The sequence below is a fragment of the Mixophyes fleayi genome, chromosome 2 (genome assembly GCF_038048845.1).
Source record: "Mixophyes fleayi isolate aMixFle1 chromosome 2, aMixFle1.hap1, whole genome shotgun sequence".
Classification (NCBI taxonomy): domain Eukaryota; kingdom Metazoa; phylum Chordata; class Amphibia; order Anura; family Limnodynastidae; genus Mixophyes; species Mixophyes fleayi.
Genome location: NC_134403.1, coordinates 337249425 through 337268624, shown reverse-complemented (window position 1 = coordinate 337268624; position 19200 = coordinate 337249425). Strand labels below are relative to the sequence as shown.

Here is a 19200-nt window from a genome sequence, read left to right as displayed (position 1 = left end):
CATTCAGTTTCCTTTTGTTTATACAGGTATCTAAATCTGACGCATATTTTATAGATGTTGTCTTCATGTCTTTTCCAAAGGAAGCGTAAAACATTCACAAAAAGGTTTCCATAGATCAGGGAAAGACCCTGTCAGTAGGTAGGGGGTTAGTGGACTGTCCCTTTATCTGCCTGCACATGTGCAATGCCAAATTGGTCAGCGATCAGACTGAATGATCGCATAGCAAAATAAATGTTTCCTGGATTTTTTGGTGTATTCACCCGGAACAGATCACTTGGATAGTATCCCCAGAAAACATTATAATATATACATATTATATTATAGCTCTGATGCCCATTTAATACAGTTCATACACATGGCTTCTCACTTCTTTGTCTGTTTTACCCAGTTTGTTTATTCGTTTACTGTGTTTGTCCCAAATTGTAAAGCGCTACGGAATATGTTGGCGCTGTATAAATAAATGATGATGATGGATTGGCAAGGGGTTATCAGCCTGGATGGTTTCCCACATTTTAACATTGTTTTTAGTCATCCACCTGTCCTTGCACTGCCAGGGTGAGGGGAAGGGGGGGGTCTAGGAGGTTTGATCATTAAATACCCTGCCCAAAATACTGTAGAGACTCCAGAGGATGGGTGGCCAGATCCTAGGGCAACCTCAGCTGGAGCCCTCTGGGTGGCTCTGTGTTAGCTGGGACTCCCAGGAGACACTTTTGGATTCATTTGATTACAAGACGCCGCTGTAACAAGCCCCTCTGACATCACTGTACTGTGGCTACCGGCTTGGCAACATTGCAGTGATTACAGGCTTCCGCTTGGTTCAGGAGGGGCCCATCCACTGGACCAGCAGTAATGGGGGACTCCCAGGCTCCAGAGTAGTGGCCAAACATCACCGGGTCTCCACTGGATCATCAGAGCAGAGTAAAACATTTATATCTTAATATTTCATTATACGTTAATATTCAAAACCCCTGTTGCATTTTTACACTGGGCGTAAAGTAAAACATGACATATTTTAATTAGGGTTGATCATTTTTTATCTTCTATGTAAACAGTTTGATTACGCACTGTGCTGAGGGATATATTGATAATTCCAATTGTTATAAGTTCACATTTTGTAAAGTTTTTTTGTTAGGAACTCTTTAAGAAAATGTTTAATAGGCTGTCTGCGGGTTATCCCTCACTGTATCCCTCACTCATATGGTGTGATATTTACTTAGCAATGTGAAAATGAAGCTGTCCAGTCTTATGTGTTAGTTTAGAAAACAAAAGATACTTTGCGCACAAATGAATGTGCTTAGTGTGTACCCGCTTCAAAGGACCCCCCCCCCACCACAATTTTTTTATTTATTTTTAATTTACATTGCGTTTTATTCTGTTATCGTGCCTTGTCTGTAAACTATTCTGGATTCCAGGTTTGGGTTATGAAGTTGTGATCCAGCCAGCCACATTTGATGCAGGTGAGTTTCTTAAATAGTCCTCTTTTCAGCCTACGTCTTTTATTTGCCTCCTATGGAAAATAATTCAAAATTTGCCTCATTTTATGAGGAAAACTTGTATGTATAATCCTCGATTAGCTGTTTGTTTGTTTTTGTTTTTTGTTTTATAAAGTAGATTGATATCAAACCTGCAGCAACAAAGTTTTTTTTTTTTTATTTGTTTTGTTTTGTTTTGTTTTGTTTTTACTTTGGTGGATTTCATCAAGAAAAAAAACCCCGCACACAAAAGTTTACAAGTTCACTTTCTTACCGATTTTAATAGAAAATCACACCAGTTTGGGTAGATTGGGTTTGCTGTGTCATCGGTTATAAAAAAAAAAAAGCCAATGGGTTTTTTTTTTTGGGGTTTTTTTTTTGACAATGCAAAGACCCACAATAACCATCCCAAAAAGTGCCAATTTAGGATTATCATGGGTGAAAAATGACCTTGTCAGCGAAGGGGTCAGTACAGTGCAATAGACATATATTGTTGCCAAATACTTCATCTGTTAGTGGTCTGTCACTGCACAATGGGCTACTCTTTTAATATCCACTTGCAGTAACTTGGGAGATTTCAGTTTCAAACACCACAAAATATTAAACCACATAATAGTTATACATTTAGGAGGGGAAGGGACACTGTGAGCATATTGAGTGCATACAGGCTAATGTATGTATTATACCCAAGTACGTATAGGTCTATCGGAGTATTGTGTCTTGGATATCCTTACAGCAAATGGAAAACAAATGCCCATAGTCTGTGCTAATTACTTCTGCAGCTGTTTACTGGGAATGTATTTATGCCCTTAGCAGTGTGTGGGGTCTGCCATGTTGTGGTTTCTGATGGGGGTGGCACATTGTACTCTATTCCTAGACCAAAGAAAAGTAACTAATAATGAAAATATTCTGCATAGAGATAAGTCATGTGTAGTATCCAGTGCTTCAGTCTACTCACGCATCTGTGACTCACCCCATATTAGTGGCTATGTGCTATAGTGAGATATCTAATGTGCTTTAATAGAATAAGAACAACGCCCAGGAAGACATCTGAGGTATAATTCATAAAGGAAGCAAGATTTATATAGAGGGAAAAAAAAAAGTGTCAGATTCCAAACTTAATTTTAGTAAATAACTTTCCTAACCTATAGTATTCCTTACCTGGGAACCTCACCACTTGTGGCATATAGCCGGTAAGCTTTGGCCCTGCCCAGCTGTCCCTATAGCAGGGGAGATCCGACAGTGCAACTTTAAGGCTTTCAATTATTTTACAATTTATAATATGGGAAGTTGTTTACTAAAATTCATATTTTTTTTTTGTACTTCAATAGTATTTTATTAGTTTTCAAGAATTATGGGGTACAGAAATAAAAAAAGGGGGGGGGGAAGTAAAGGACAAAAAAAAGAGTGTACATAGTGGGGAGAAACACATTAAACAATATTGTATCCTTTACCCATTGTAGATATGAGAAGGAAATACAAAGTTAGTTCCCTCATATTTTGCAAGAGTTACCCAATTCCAGAGACCACAAGAATGCTTCTAAGGAGACTGTTGGGGAGATTCATTAAGTGAAAGTGGTACGGGAGGCAAATTAGAATCGAACTAAGGGCATTCCCTCTCCTTCCATAACATATACGTGCCAATCTAACCATTTCAATAACTGGGATGAGGGGGCCGTGGAATAAGGCATCCCCACTGACTCCATATCGAAGCTGAATTGTACCTTGACCACTACTTTTTGTATAGGAGGTGGCTGTAAGGACTTCCAGCACTGAGCTATAGAGGCTCTTGCAGCAATCAAGATATGGCCAAATACATACTTAGCATGCTGTGGAAATTGGGGGGGGGGGATAATGATGCAATAACGCAACCTCTGGGGTAGGAGAAAGAGTCTGCGCAGTCACCTTATTGGCTAATTGGAAGACTTGTACCCAAAACGGCTGTATGAGGGGACAATTCCAAAATACATGTATCAAGTCGTCCAAGATATTACATTGCCTCCAACAGAGTTTCGAATGGGTGGGCCACATTTTGTGGAGTCTAGTTGGAGTAAGATATAATCTGTTGATTAATTTTATAATTTCTGTATGGTTTATACATTTCCCATTGTTCCCTGTCCAGTTCAAGATGGAGGTCAGATTCCCACTGCAATTGTTATCTAGTTTTATTTACTGGTGAGAGGGGGGGGGTGGGGGACTAAAATTCATTTTTAATATTGGGGGGGGGGGGGGGGGGTCATTTTAAGCCTGTGTATATAGAAGAAACATTCTATGTCCTATTTTCCTTGCGTTTAGTTCAACTGTAGATGCAGAAGTAATTAGGACAGACCTTGGGAGTTTGCCGTTGTCCTTTTGCTATAATGATATCCAGGGCTGCTGCACGATACAGTGATGGGCCTATTGACACTGTTCTTTCCACCTCCTGGACATGAGGAAAAAATGACTTCCTGTCAAGTGGATGCCAAGAGTACGCCTGAAGAATGTGTAGATAACTCTATAATTAGGCAAAGCAAAAAAACAATGAGTATAAATAGGTGCACAAAAAGCGAGTTGACTTTCATTCAGGAGAAGAAAAACATTGATCCAAAAATATAGCGTTATGTAATTTCCTGAGAGAAGCCCATGGACTTGGCACCAAGCCAACATTCCACTACAGACCTATTGAAGTCCGCACCATGTTCACTTGCTACAATGATTCTCCATTCCTAAAGTGCGTGTTTGCAAAATGTAACTTATTCACAAACATCAATGCTTAACCGTTTCAGCGTCCTAGTCGGACGTTGCTCCATGTTGGACATGTCACAAGCACAGTCAATGTGCAATACCTAAATTCAGTCTAGGGATTAACTTGGAGTGGCAACATTTTCACTGTTTAGACTGACTACTGTTGTCAGTGAAACACAAATGCCTTTAATCCCTCCCGGTCCTCTCTCGTCTTGTTGCTTCTTACAGCAGTCTGAATATACTAAGGGTAGCACGTTGATGTTGGTGCATCTTTCCAATGTGTTTGGCTGCAGTTTCTTAACCACGTGTTTAAGCGAGGTGTACGCGTGTATCATTGTAATGAATGGACACACAAATGGTGGAGGTCTTCACCTTTTTGTAACTGTTTGCTAGAGGCAAATTATTATTTGCAAGTAAAGAAATCATTTTGGGGGGGGGGGGGTGGGAGTTGGGATACTATCAACATCCTTAAGTTTCTTACTAACCAAAGCTTTGGAGACCACCACAGCTTGGCATTTTCCAACCAACCAGACTGTTTCAGTTGACGCAAGATTGTCAGCAGTACAGAGATGCAGAATGATGCTTAATGTCAGATAGAGAATAGATCATTTATGTGGTGGAACAAGGGCTCAGATATAGGACCCCCACAGTTCTGGTAGTTTTGAGGCGCATGTATTACTATGGAAAGTGAAGGTGGGGTGCGTTTTGTGCTGTAGTCCTATTATAAGAGAAGTTGGGATATAATGCATGTTGTAGAGTAACTGGTTATTTTGCCCTGGGTCTACCAAAGTCTCAAAGCCACTCTGGAATTATGTGCACTCTGCAGTGGAATTGACTTTTTTTTTTTTTTTAAATCCAGTATTTTTATTGAAATTTTTTAAGATATAAACATACTAAACAACAAAAAGAAAAAAAAACAATCGCATACATATCGGAATTAAATGACAGAATTTACAAGATTACATTAAAGCATAATAATAATAAATGTGCTATATTCATTCAGGATCATACATCGTAAATGCTTATACATAAGTATGTTACACATGCAGGGTTTATTACATGGACTCAGATACTTATTATAAGAACTGCGGTAGCCATACATTTAAGTAGATAGAGCATCTGTACTAGATGACATAGGATAGAATGGAGACTCTAACCATCTGTACCATATATTCTCAAATTCCTTCAGAGCCTGTCTGCTAGTATAAACAAATCTCTCATGCCTTATGGTGGTATTGACCAGTGCCTTCCAATTTTTAACCGTGGGACTCGTCTGGGCCAACCACAGCCTCGCTATACAGACCTTAGCCAACATCAATAACTGTGAAATGTACATTTTTGTCAGTTTATTAACTTTCCCCTTCAATCGGAGCCCAAAGGGACAAGTGGCCGGTGAACTAAGAGACACTTCAATTCCAGTAACCTGAATACATCAGTGGAATTGACTTTTACCATTTTCTTTAATACAGTTATAGCTGTGATCCTTCTCTATACATTATGCTACTCCGTACCTAGCTGTAATATGATGCTATTTTGAAAATACACTGAGTATATTGGTTCCACTCTCTGTACATTCCTCTCCAGGGCCCATGAAATGTAATGTCATCCATGTTTCCTGCAGAAGTAGCAGCAGAGGCAGTGGTATATTTGGGAGCAGACACCCCATAAATCAGTTTACACCCAGGTGCTGTTAGACTAGAGCTAAATAGAATCTACACGTAAAGATCACCTGTCACTGAATCCACAATGGTTGTTTCTTGTCCCTGGAATCGGCACCATCATAACTTGTAATAAGTTTTCCTTGTGTAGAAAGTTGCATAGTATGTGTCTTTTATATAGTGACTTAACATCATAGTTGTGCCTTTGCTATATATAGTATGGGTATGTACACAGCTGTTGTTTTTTTGTTTTTTTATATGGTATATTAGACAACTTGTGTTTTTTTTGTTTTTTACACAAACTTTCTGACAAGAGTTTGGTTTGCATTGCAACAGTTTCTACATTACACAGCATTAATGCTTTTCAAATCTGCTGGCAACATTAGTTCTATAAGAATGGCTTCAGAAAAGGAAGATCAAAGTCTTGGAAAGGCCCATACCCTTGAAAATCTGTGGAATGACCTAGAGGGTTCCCCTCACAATTTGATGGACCTTGAGCTTTTTTGTAGGGAAAAGTGAGATGGATTTGCGAAGTTGATATAGCAGTGAGTCTTTTTGACCAAGTCTAACATTGGCAAAAGGTGCCCTCACGTATTCGTGTAAGGGTGAGCACGCTTAGGCAACACAAATTTTGTTGACTGTAAGGTAACAGTAAAGGTGGGAAAAAGTTTGCGATGTAAAGTCTGAAATCAAGATAAATCCTGTTAAACACCTGACATTTCTATAAGGGTGTGTAGACTTCTTATAGTCACTGTACATAGGATGCTTTATGGCTGGGAAGCTTTGATAACCTGCTCCTAATGCTCTGGTGAAATTAATAAGGTGATCATAGTGTAGCATACAGGGTCTTTTTGCTTTGAATTGAATTATGACATGTACCCTATTTGCACAAACTATTACAAAAAAGCAGTGCCTTGTATTTATTTTATTATATTCTGTAAAGAGGATTGCTCCAGTATGTAAAATGATGCTTTTTCCATGTTTTTTTTTTCATTTTATTTTAATTATCTTGTCTTTGTCTGTATATTATATGTACAAAACTTGTTTTGCATTATAAAATCATGAATTGTTACAGCAACAAAACTGTGCTATAAATACTGTATCTGGGTAATATATGTGGTGAAAAATAAAATAAATGGCCAATTCAAATGCATCAGTAAGGACCACCCTACTTCACTTTTAGTTGATGTGACTGGGTCATGGTTATTGATAGCATCTGCCCAGTGGTGTTCCGTCTCATGTCACATGACATCACATGACGTGTGCCCTACAGGCTTCTGATTGGCTGCCCAGGGTGACAAGTTATAAGTCAGCAACTGTACTTGTATATATCACTGGGCGTTATCTTTACCATTATAGTATTTAGCGCTGACATTATTATCCCTGGAATTTTACCACTGTTCATTAGCAATACCATAATCCATCCTCCTGGGCATTGGCATATTAGTGCTAGTATTTAATACATATTTTTGGACATTGTTATTGACTTGCTTTCTCTGTGTTATTACTTGGTATAATACAACTTGCTGCGTATATTAATGCGCTGTACACATCTATACTTGGCCAGCAGCAAAGTGTTCCTAGATATGGTTGTGACATGCTAAGGGTTGTGGAGATGTAATGCAATTTGTTATAGTTCATAACAATATTACCATGACAGCCAATCCGTCACTCTGTGTATATATCACTTTACAGCGCATTAACCAAAAATTGTTGTAAAAACAAACTGTTAAATTTGGAATGGTGCCATTCAGAATGCTTAAGTTCTAATTTCTAGATTTGAAAGCCTCAATGATTTTTCTGGACATTTCAGCCAATGCTCTCTTCTAGGCTGGAGAATAGGACTGTAGAGCCGTTACATATAAATTCTACTATTATACGGCAGGAGAAGACACTGGGAACAAATAACACTAGAGGCCCAGTTGACAGGTGGTGTTTAATAAGTTAAAATGATACTCTACAGCAAGGGTCAGGGAACTTTTGTACCCTTTTTCCCAAAATATATTTAGATACGCAGACGTTACCCCCTTGATTTGAAAGGAAGGAAATTTATATATTATTGGATTTAAAAATTTTATTGAATCTATTCAAAATTTCTTTGAAAGCTTCAACTTCAAAACTTTAGGTTTTGGAGAAATGATGTTGCTTCATTTTTTTATATGAGAGCATCAATATTGGGGCACTTTGATGTCGGAGCAATTTGGATACAGTCTTCAGCGTCCAATCGATTTCTCTGCTTTGTTTTTATATTCATTAGAGTGGAAAATCCTTGTTCGCAAAGGTAGGTTGTTGCAAAAGGCAGCAACTTTTTGACTGCCTCCTCGTGCAATTTTGAATGCCTTTGCAGCTGTTGACATCCAAATATATGACAGATCTGCTTGGTTTTCAAATGCAATACAAGATTCATTATTGCATCGAAGCTCAAGAAGTGTCTCTGCCAACCCTTGAGGCTCTTCTGGTACAACAGCAATTTCACATTTAAAGTGGTCTACAATCCAACTGATGTGAATCGGCAGCATTACCCCCAGGAATTTCATTTACACCCCCATTTGGGGTGGTTTACCCCTGTTCCCTGACCACTGCTCTACAGAGTGTTTTGACCAAAATTTACACTGTCATTAAAATATCGGAGTTCTGTTCAACAAGAAAAGCTCAGTATTTACAATTGTTACTGTTTCAGAATAAAATCTGTGATGAGCGAATGCTGTTAATAGTGCATGTGAAATATGTGATTTTACGGTATTAACACTGCATTGACTCTCCTCACGCACTTGGTTATATAATGTATGTTGCACAGTTATATACACCTGGCCATCCAGCTGTCTGCTCCCTTATTCATTATGCAAGGGACCATAAATCTTTATTGCTTTGCGCACAAAAATTTGTAATTAATAAGCAATTTTATATTTACCATATATTTAGCATTTTTTTTAATTTACCTTCATTTTATGTAGAAAGCAAAACAAAGTAGCAAATTTGTTCCTGGACAAACAATGTTGCGATGCAAGTGGTGTAAATTCCTTTATTTTATAATTTTGCATGGAAGGAAAATCCTTCTTTTGCATGTAGGACACACGTACTGGACAGCTTTATTTTCACACCACAATTTAGAGTGGAGCTAGGACATGCGCTCTCCCAACTCTAAATCTGTCAGCACATTTCACATTTGCCCATCCTTCATCTTCATCGCCACATCCTTCATCAAGCTACTTAAGGTGTTCAAAACTCCCCACTGTCACCCCCGGCAACCACCAACCACTCCCCACCGTCACCCTCGGCAACCACCAACCACTCCCAACTGTCACTTCTCCTTCAAGAAATGTATAGGTCAGTGTATAACTCTGCCCAGCAGGTGGCGCTGCAGCTTTTTATGTTTTTTTTCACACACGCCACTAGGCATTTATATAGTAGATAAATTTTATATATATATATATATATATATATATATATATATATATATATATATATATATATATATATATATATATATATATATATATATATATATATATATATATATATATATATATATATATATATATATATATTTTTTTTTTTTACTTTGCTCCCTATGGGCGCACCCCTCAGCTGATACAAGTGTTACACTTTTAATGTAGCTGAAAGCTGATCAAGTGCCATCAGGAGGAATGTGCTCTATGTGATGTAAGTTCTGGGGAGCTGCTGTTGGAACTTGACCACCCATAAATCTCCAGTACATTTAAGCAATTAGATTTATGTTGGTAATCATATGCTATAAACCTATCAAATTGACAGATTAACAAAAAGATTTATACGCCATTTACTCTCACCAGAAAGGAATAACTCCAGTGCTGTCCAAAAAATGCTTATTGACCATGATGTGTTCCTCATAATCTGCATATTAACAAGTGTATGTTTACTCTTAAACACAGACATGTTACATCACTGAGCACGTGCTGGGATATTATTCTGGAGGAGGAGGCACAGCTTGGATGGGAAAGTCATTTAAATAGCTGTGAACATAAATGTTGCTGTGGAATAGTCACTTAAACTTGGCACCAGTTTTACTTGGTGTAAGTTGCTCATACAATAACGTTATCTGTGGTCTATGGTTAGTTTTCAGTTTCACAGTGGTCATATAAGTGACTGCTTACTAAAGGACACGTTCTGAGGTGGAATAGCGCCTACCATTCTGTAGTGTAGCGCCAGAAAGAGTTTATCGATAACTTTTTTAAAATGGCAACTAAAATGTGTGCGCAAGAGGACCAATAGGAAGATACAAGTACCGTGCCTGTGGCTTCTTATTGGTCCGCAGGGTCACACCCCCATAAGTAGTATGTGAAAAAGTTGGTGGTGTACAACAGAAATGGGGGAGTCCTGGGAAAATCTGTTCCATTATGCTGTTCCTGCACTAAAGTGATGATCAGGTGCAGCCCCCTTCCCCCCCGCTTTTCATTTATTTATTTTTTATTGTTTTTTTGATCGATAGCAGAATGCACATCTTTTGCTGTTCTTGATCAGTCGTGCGTTTTGTTAAAAACCGTGTGCACTGACCATCTGCTTGTATACAGGCATCATTGATTGCTGTCTTGCTGTGGGTTAGTGCTGCACTCACACATGGGTGAACATTGTGAAAGGTAACTAAATAGTGACTGAGATGAGAACTGGCCTCTGTTTTAGTATTGATTTCATTTTGTCATGAGCTGCATACAAACAGTGCTTTAAACAGCTGATAACTAGAAAACAATATATAACCATATTGCCTCCACACTATGACATTGTCACCACCCAAAACTAAAAATGTTTCTTTTTAACACTCAACATTCTCAAATGTGCTTCTGGCCCTAATGTTTTGGGATCATTTACATCTAATAAAAGACCAAGAGCAGATTTGTATCACATTATCGCCCTTGATTTAACCATTTGTATGTTCAGCGTAGAGTCTCTGAATACGAAAAAGGATAAGATTGTGGTGGCAGGTGGTTGTTGCTTTATGACAATGGCAGCTTAATAATGTTTGACACATGGGTTTATTTACCGAAGGAAACATATTAACTTATTGCCCCATGTGTTGGCGTTACTGCCACCTAGAAGGTGGTACATACTATTCTGCACAGTCAGTGGGAGTACTCCTGCAATGACTGAATGTGACTGGCATTAAATACAAATGCTCATTTAGACATATGTATGATTTGGTATGATAATGTCACTTGCCAAACCAAATACAGAGGACAAGAGTTACCTAAGACTACAGAAGGCTGATTTTTTTTTTTTTTTTTTAATATAAATATGGGGGTACTAAAAGCATAACTGCTGCTACAAACTTATGAATGATCTCCTTAATGAGTTCCACAATAATTGCAAGAGACGACATTGTATTTTTTTAAGATAGACATTTTTTTTTAATGGCTTAGATCTGATTTAGATCTGAAGCCCTTTGTTGGTACTTTATAAAATAATTATATGAGCAGGTTATTCTGTGTTCACCCATTCAGGTCACCACCTTTTTACTTCATCTTTAAAAATAAATTGGAGAGGTACTTCCTAGGCCTACTTCCCAAGCCGGTATTAAACCAGACAGACATGGCAGGCGGTGCCCTGAGGCCTGTCTGTATAATTCAACTTAATTATCATTTTGTTTCGGCAAGGTTTTGTTTTGTATTTTTACTCCACTTTACTGTCTTAATTTTTCTCCTGAATGTTGTCTTTAAATATTCAAATTTAAGTCTTAAACAGTAGTATTATCAGATCTGTTTTTAGCCTTTATTCAAACAGTTGCGTTGTTCACACAACTGTGAAATACCTCTCCTGCTGGTGACAGTCCGGACTCATTGTTCTTCAGCATTGTGCTGTTTCAGAAGTCTTGTTTATTACTTTTGTTTCTGTATTATAGGTGATGGATGCGGCTACACGTTTTTTGGCCCAGAAAGTGGAACTTTTACATCCAAAAGTTATCCAAACACGTACCCAAACAGCACCGTGTGTGAATGGAAAATCCAAGTTAAACCTGGTGAAAGGATTCAGCTGAAGTTTGGAGACTTTGATATTGAAGATGTGGATTCTTGTCATTCCAGTTACTTGAGGATCTATGATGGCTTTGGAGCCTCCAGAACTGAACTAGGTATGAGGTGGTCCCCCATCACCCCCCTCCCTTTAAGCTTCCATCTACCTTTATTACATATAATAAATGACATAGTTTGGAATTTCCCAATATGTCATCTGCTGTATTTAGAATAACTTATTATAAAAATAAATATTTTATGATGCAAATAGCACAAACATAGTATCTTTATACATTTGCTTTCATTAGTCTGATGTTCTTGAAATAGACTAATCAAAACTAATATCTGCTTGAGTGCCATTGCTAATATTATTAGTTTGTACTGTGCTGTATAATCAGAATTTGCTTTTGTCACCCCCAGTGGAGCTTTCAATGTTCTTTCTCTACCACAGTCACACAAACGCATCCCAATTTATTTATTAGGCTAATTTAGTCAGAAGCCAAAGTTCATACAAACGTCATACCGCACCCTGGTGGAATTCAATTCCAAGCATTACATTAAAGCACATTTTGTGACATAAAAACAGATGTTGGAAGGGATTGGGAATAAATGCAGAAAATATACAGGTTTTAATTACTTGGTTGAATTTAAATAACATTGTAAGGAAAAAAATATATAATTTCTTTTGGGTCATAGTTGTTAAATGTGTATTTTCATCTTCAGTAAGTTTCAGAGTTTGACTAATATGTACCTACCACCTCCACACGGTGCAGGCAGTCATTTGTGGCTTCAAGTAATGTTCAAGAGAATGCAGCCTATTGTAGCACTAGGAGGCAGAAGGCACCACATGATGTCACTAGTTCCTATTATTGCAATGTACTATACCGGGGCTGCTCTGGGAGTCCCGGCGAAGTCCCCACTCCTCCATGTTTTTGGTGAATGAATGGAGGAAGTGCTATGCGCATGTGGTAACACTTACACAGGTGAGGGATCCCTCAGCCGGAGAGGTTTCAGCTGGATACCGGTGAAGATGACCGGTAACGCCATTCTGAAATGGCGCTACCTTGCTGCGAACAGCAACATTTTTCACAGCTTAATAAATGTGAGACGTTCGCAGACCCCATATTAATATATGGGTATTTGCGTTAAGAAATGTTAGCTGGGTTGTGACAGGAAAAATCAGATTTTTCCTACATTAAACCCTTCCTAAATTATGTGATGCCTGTTTTATAAAGAAAACTGCTTTTTTTTCTCTATTTTATGGCTGATCGCATCCTCATAAAAAGACCCCACATGTATTCTTAACTGGTGTTCAGACTCTCCAAAGTGACACCTTTCACTCGCTTTATAGCCACTGCTCCTGAATTTCCTGCTTAATTTACACTTGCCCAGTACCTCTGCTGAAAGTGGTACTTGTTAATTACATGGAGCCCCTATGACATCTGCCCCCCTGGCATTACAGGGATTTGGTTACCTGCATCATGCATCATGAGCAACCAGTGAGACACTATGGGGCAAATGTATCCAGCTGCGGGTTTGAAAAGTGGAGATGTTGCCTATAGCAACCAATCAGATTCTAGCTTTTATTTTGTAGAATGTACTAAATGGCAACTAGAATCTCGTTGCTATAGACATCATCTTTACTTTTCAAACCCGGCAGAATCTCGCAGCTTGATACATTTACCCCTATGTGTCTATGGGGAAAAGAAATATCAGAGGGCAGCAGAGGACACAGTTCGTGTCAAGTACAGCCTATATATATGTACCCTGAAATTAAAAAAACACCCTTCTTATCAATAGATTCTGCACTGCAGCAGTATTTTAAGTGGGAAGTTTAAGAGCAAAGCATTTTGTACTGGGTGGGTCATGTTAGAGGGTCTTTGGTGTCCCATGTACCAGTTAGGGTGTAATGCTATTGTACTGGTACAATGTTATTAAATTATTATCATCATCATCATAGATTTGTAAGATGTCACAGTGCTCTGCAGCGCCGTACAGTAGGGAAAACAGGACATACATAAAACAAGGACAAAAGGCAAACAAAATAAAGGGTATGAAGGACCCTGGTTGTTAAAGAGCTTACATTCTAAGTGGAAGAGGGCACAGCTGAAACAAGAGGAGCGAGTGTGGTTTAAAGCTTCTGGATTAAACACGGCTTTTTTACTGGGAAAACCTTTGACTCATGCACTGGTAGAGTCCTTTCATAAGCTTTGCCGCACCATTTTTACACACAACCTCTCACTGATCTAACCATGTTTTAATCCACAAAAGAGCTAAATAAAGCATTTACTAAATATAAAATAATGTTCCAGTATAATGTCCCTTTAAATCTGTGTCGCTGTTGATCAAGGACAGTGGAAGCATATGAAAACCACACATCAATTTTGCAGTTGGATTAATTTGCATCTCTCTGGTTCAGAAGTATAAATAGTCTGTTTATATGACAATATGCTGATAAATCTCAGTCTCTGTAGTCCCATTGTTGTGACCCATTACCCCCCCCCCCCAGTTTGCTTCTGTTAACTCTTCCTTCTCTGGCACAAAGAAGCTTGCATCCAGCTGATCACAAGAGGTCCAGTTTGACCAAAAATAACCTTTTCCCTTAGGGTTTCTGGAAGTTTTCCTGGAAGCGTTGTTTTGCTCGGATACCCTCTAAATGCGTGTGCTTTGAACTGTAGGTTATTCTACAGGAAATCAAAGGTTATTGCATTACATGGATTTTGTGTTTGGACTTGAACACATCTATCAAGTCTGCAATGAAATGTGTGAGAGGTGTGAATGGAAGCTGCTAGGATTTAGTTTTATTCTGACCAGCAAAAAACTTCCTACAGGCTTGTTATTCAGCCTGTGCTATAAAGTGATAAACACACAGGACCTTAAATGGCAAGGATCTCTGCACAAATGTGCGTATGCATTGCAGTGTGTGATGTTCTCCAGCTCTGTCTCTCATCTGCTTTGGTCTTTGCATGAGACGAGGTTTATGTACTCTGTGGAATAGCATAGCTATTGTTAGCAACGTTATGAGGTAAATTGCTGTAACTACTTAGAAAATGGCAACTGTGGGAGGTTTTTTTTCTCTCTCTCAAACTTATTACTTTAAATTGTTTACACAGAATAAATGTGGCAGAGGTAAACCATATCTTAGTTGTTAGTTTTACATGTAGACGCCATGTACCGTAGCAGCGGTTTTTTGTTTTTTTACTATTCTTCCCAATAGAATACAAGTAAGGGGAAGAGCATCTGTTTTGAGGCAAATGTGACAAAGTAAATATTGTCCCCTATTGAAAGTAACCATGTTATCAGAAAATATTTAGTTCCTTTCATTTATGAAATGGTAACATGTGCCCCCTGTGTAGTTGTTTCCTGGGCCTTGTGTTTTTTTGGTGGTTTTTTTGTGGGTTTTTTTTGTGTCCAATTGGGAAGGTGTCAAAAATACTCTATAAAGTGATTTAGTGCAGAGGCAGCTGCAAGCTCAGTGGTCGTAGTTGTTGCCGGGCAGATTTAGCCTTCGTGTAACCTGTGCCACAGCTTATTCGTGTGTAATCTGTATTTGTCATCATAGTTAGGTATTTTATTTATTTTATCGTTTGTGGTGTTTGTGAGGCAGACACATTGCCCAGTTAATGAATGACTACCCAATCACTAGGGATGGTAGACTGTGAGAAATATATGGCCTTCCACTGCAGGCATGAAGGTCGTTTTTTTTAGTCCAGAGTCCACCCTTGTTAAGTCCACTAGCTCCACTGCCGAGGTCAAGGAGTTGGGCCGGGTATCCGTGGCCCTGGCGTTATGTATGTTCGCTAAGACCCATCACTTACTTCATCATTTGTCGTTGTTTGTTTAAAAGGCCATATTTTATCCACAAAGTCTATTTCATTATTGTTATACCTGGATCTTAAGAACATGTGTGAATTCTTAATTTACGTATTACTATTATTTGTATTATAATGTGGTAAGGTGACCCACGTTCCACATCAGGAGTTCATGTTGTGCTCTGAGTTTGTTTTTGAGCAGCATATGTATACAGATAAAGTACAGGTATAAAAATGTGAGCTGCAACATACATTTCTACTAATGGTTTGTGACTAGTAGAATTATGCCTTGATTCATCCTTCTCAGTGATGAATCAAATAAAGCTGTTTTGACATAAGGGGAAGGACAAACACTGCATTATATAAAGGTGGCTATTGGGGGGTTCTGATCCGCTGTTTGCACTTCACACATCACGTTAGATTAGAATATTTCAAGCTAAACATTTTAAAAGGACCATATCTGTGAGCCCAGTAGGAAAGATGTGACACATTCCAATGTGTCAGTGAGTTTCATTTCAGGTAACTCCTACATCCTAGGGTCTGAGGAGTCACATGGTAAAGGGGAACTGTAATCCTAAATCTCCCATCGTATAAGAGAGAACCTTTTATACCACTGTTTAGTATACTATTTTATTGTTGTATCTACCGTTTATATCTCTGATATTCTTTACATATCTTAATGTATGGATTTGTTGTATCATTTAGATGGAGGCTCCTTTTCATGATGTTTGTTTTCTGATGTGTTTTAGATTAAGAGAAATTCCATGATTACATTATTGGAATGTTGACAGACTGCCTTGTGTGTACTTAATTCATATTTGCTCTTTGATGCGAAGCACAGCTCCATACTAATGATTATACTAATGTCCCTTTTATCAATGAGGCTGAGAGAGATGATCCTCTCGGGCTCAATGCCTTGTTATTTCTCACTATGTTAAATAGATTTATTATTGCTATAGCAGCGTTATATTAGCATTAGTACTTTGCTGAGTGTATCTTGAGTTTTACAGGGCAGTCTTTGAGTTTTGTAGCCAGGAATGGGTGGGGATTACCCAATTGGGGCATGACCGTATTGTTTCAGTCCGTTTAACCTCCTAATGACTAAAAGGACGTCAAGACTGTTTATTACATCTGTTGTTTTTTGTGTGTTTTGTGTAGTTTTGTTTTACATTAGTCTGTGTATACTGATATCTAACAAATCTCTAAAGGCGCAAGAAAGATTCCAATAATAGTATAGTATGAGACCCAGTGCGCCTACTCTGTGCCTCACAAGGAAGGCCCTTCTCGGATGCAAATGATGGTGTCTTGCTTAATAAACCTATTTATTGTGGGAGATACCCAGGCAGATAGCATAGCACAGCTAGAGAGTATTTTGCCCTGTACCTTAGCTATTTTACTTTTGTAAATGGGAACCACTGTATGTAGGTGAAGATTTATTTTATATCAGAGTGGATAGCCTTACAACCTGTATATTCAGGGCCCTCTTAAGAACATCTTGGGCCCCCGGGCACTGAAGTGCACCGGGGCCCCTATATAGCCCCCCAAAAAAATGATTATATATATATATATATATATATATATATATATATATATATATATATATATATATATATATATATATATACTGTATATACGGTATATATATATTTATATTATATATTTATGTGTGTGTGTGAGTATATATTTAATATATATAATTTTCTAATGGATTAATGTGCGGGTGGGAAATCCTATATAAAGCTGCAAAATGCAGAAAAATCAATGATGTACTTTGTGGAAGATAATTTAGCCCTGACGTTTGTGTGCACGCCATATCAGGTCTTAATGTCTTCTAGAACAGAAAGTGCTGCACACATTTGGCCTTGGAGAAGAGTAAAATGCTGAAGTGGTCAGAAAATAACGATTAAACCTGTATGCTGTATCTCATAGGAAATGCTGGAAACAAGCTGAAAGTCACTGGTTTCCCTGTATTAAAGATCTCCTGTTTTTTTGCTTTTTTTCCTGTCTCTGCCCAGGGGCTAAGTATTGTGGCTTGGCATTAAAACCAGAAGCAATTATTGAGTCTAAGAGCCACGAGGTAACAGTGCTGTTCATGAGTGGGATCCACATCTCTGGACGCGGTTTCCTGGCTTCATATTCCACCACAAATAAAACAGGTATTGGTAGAGTATGTTGGGGGCTATCCTTCTAATCAGAGTGACTTTCCTCCCCAGAACCACTGCAAGACACTGCCATCTTCAGAGCTACATTGTTATTTACATGGAAGGGCCAAAATGAAATCTATGAAAATGTAAACCCAGTTTAATCCTAAATTCACAGAGCAATTTTTGTTACGTACATCACTGCAGTCTGTTTTGCATTGAAAGCAAATATTCAAAATATTCTTACTGCAATTGAATGTGAATTTTTTTTTTTTTTTTTTTGCACATTTTGCTGGTGGAATTAGGACTAGGAACACTTTAGGTCAATCACCACCACACAGCAGAATGAATTATTCACCGTCCCAGCTGTATTCATGCAAAATGCAAGTTTGCAAACACACAAAATAAATAACCTGTTTACATCAGAGACTGTGTCTCTGGCTTGTCACACATTCAGGGTCCTTTCCTCATCTCTAACCAAAATGTGTTTCTGTTGTGCTTCTCACCATCGTTGCTGAGGTAAAGTCTGTATATAGGGGCAATAAAGCTTCTGCTCATGATTAATACAGTTAATACAAAAAGAGGTAGACTGGGTCCAGTCATTCAGCTGGTGCAGAAACGCCCAAATTACACGGAGTTCAATCATTGTTCGGCTGTCATTGGCTAGTCCTTTTTTTTTTTTTTTTCTTTTTTTTTTTTTTTTTTTTTTTTAAGGCAGAACATTGAAAATCTAATACGATTCCTGTCTGATTGTCGGGGATCTTTGAAAGCCCACACACCACACAGTTGCATTGCAATTTCAGGGCAGTTTGTTTTAGAGTATATAAAATAAATCTTCCCCAACTATATGTGCTTGCTCTACACTTCATATAAGCCCCAATACATTTTACACCTATATTTTTAGTGGCTCTATGATGTATTGTGGTTTTGCTGTACATTTATGATGTGAGAAGGTAGATGGCTCTCGCTTTAACCTTTAGTATATATGTGGGGATCCTGTGGCACTTCAGATGTTGAACTACAAAGGCTGACCAGGCATGCTGGGTCTTGTAGTTCCACAGCAGCTGAGGAGCCACACATCACCCAGGTGCATCCCTCCTCTCAGATCAGTGTACATTCCCATCTTCAATGTGCTGTTTTTCCCCCATTCCCTTCTGTTAGGTTTCCAGCTATCTCTCCTTCCCATTGTAATTTCTGCTGGGGTGGGGGTGGGTTTATTGCTCTGGGAGTACTATGGAAATGTCAGCTTTTATTTTTGTGCCAAGAAACCCAGAGCTGTTTATTTCCTCTGGTTGGAGGAGCTTGCATAATGCCCATGGGATCGCACTTTCCGAAGAACTGAAGTAGAACATTGATTTAGGCGCTGTCCTGACCCCTGTCCTGTGTAGGGGTCTTCCACTCTAAGGGCTAGA

The 19200-nt window shown here is 38.4% G+C and overlaps 1 protein-coding gene across 1 annotated transcript in view; it reads left to right on the top strand.

Moving 5' to 3' along the window:
- Window positions 1-19200, top strand: part of DCBLD2 (discoidin, CUB and LCCL domain containing 2) — a 76081-nt gene that overhangs the window by 34379 nt on the left and 22502 nt on the right. The window contains exons 2-3 of the mRNA XM_075197018.1: window positions 11727-11954; window positions 17663-17803. Coding sequence (XP_075053119.1) covers window positions 11727-11954; window positions 17663-17803 — 369 coding nt within the window. The remainder of the gene's footprint in view (window positions 1-11726; window positions 11955-17662; window positions 17804-19200) is intronic.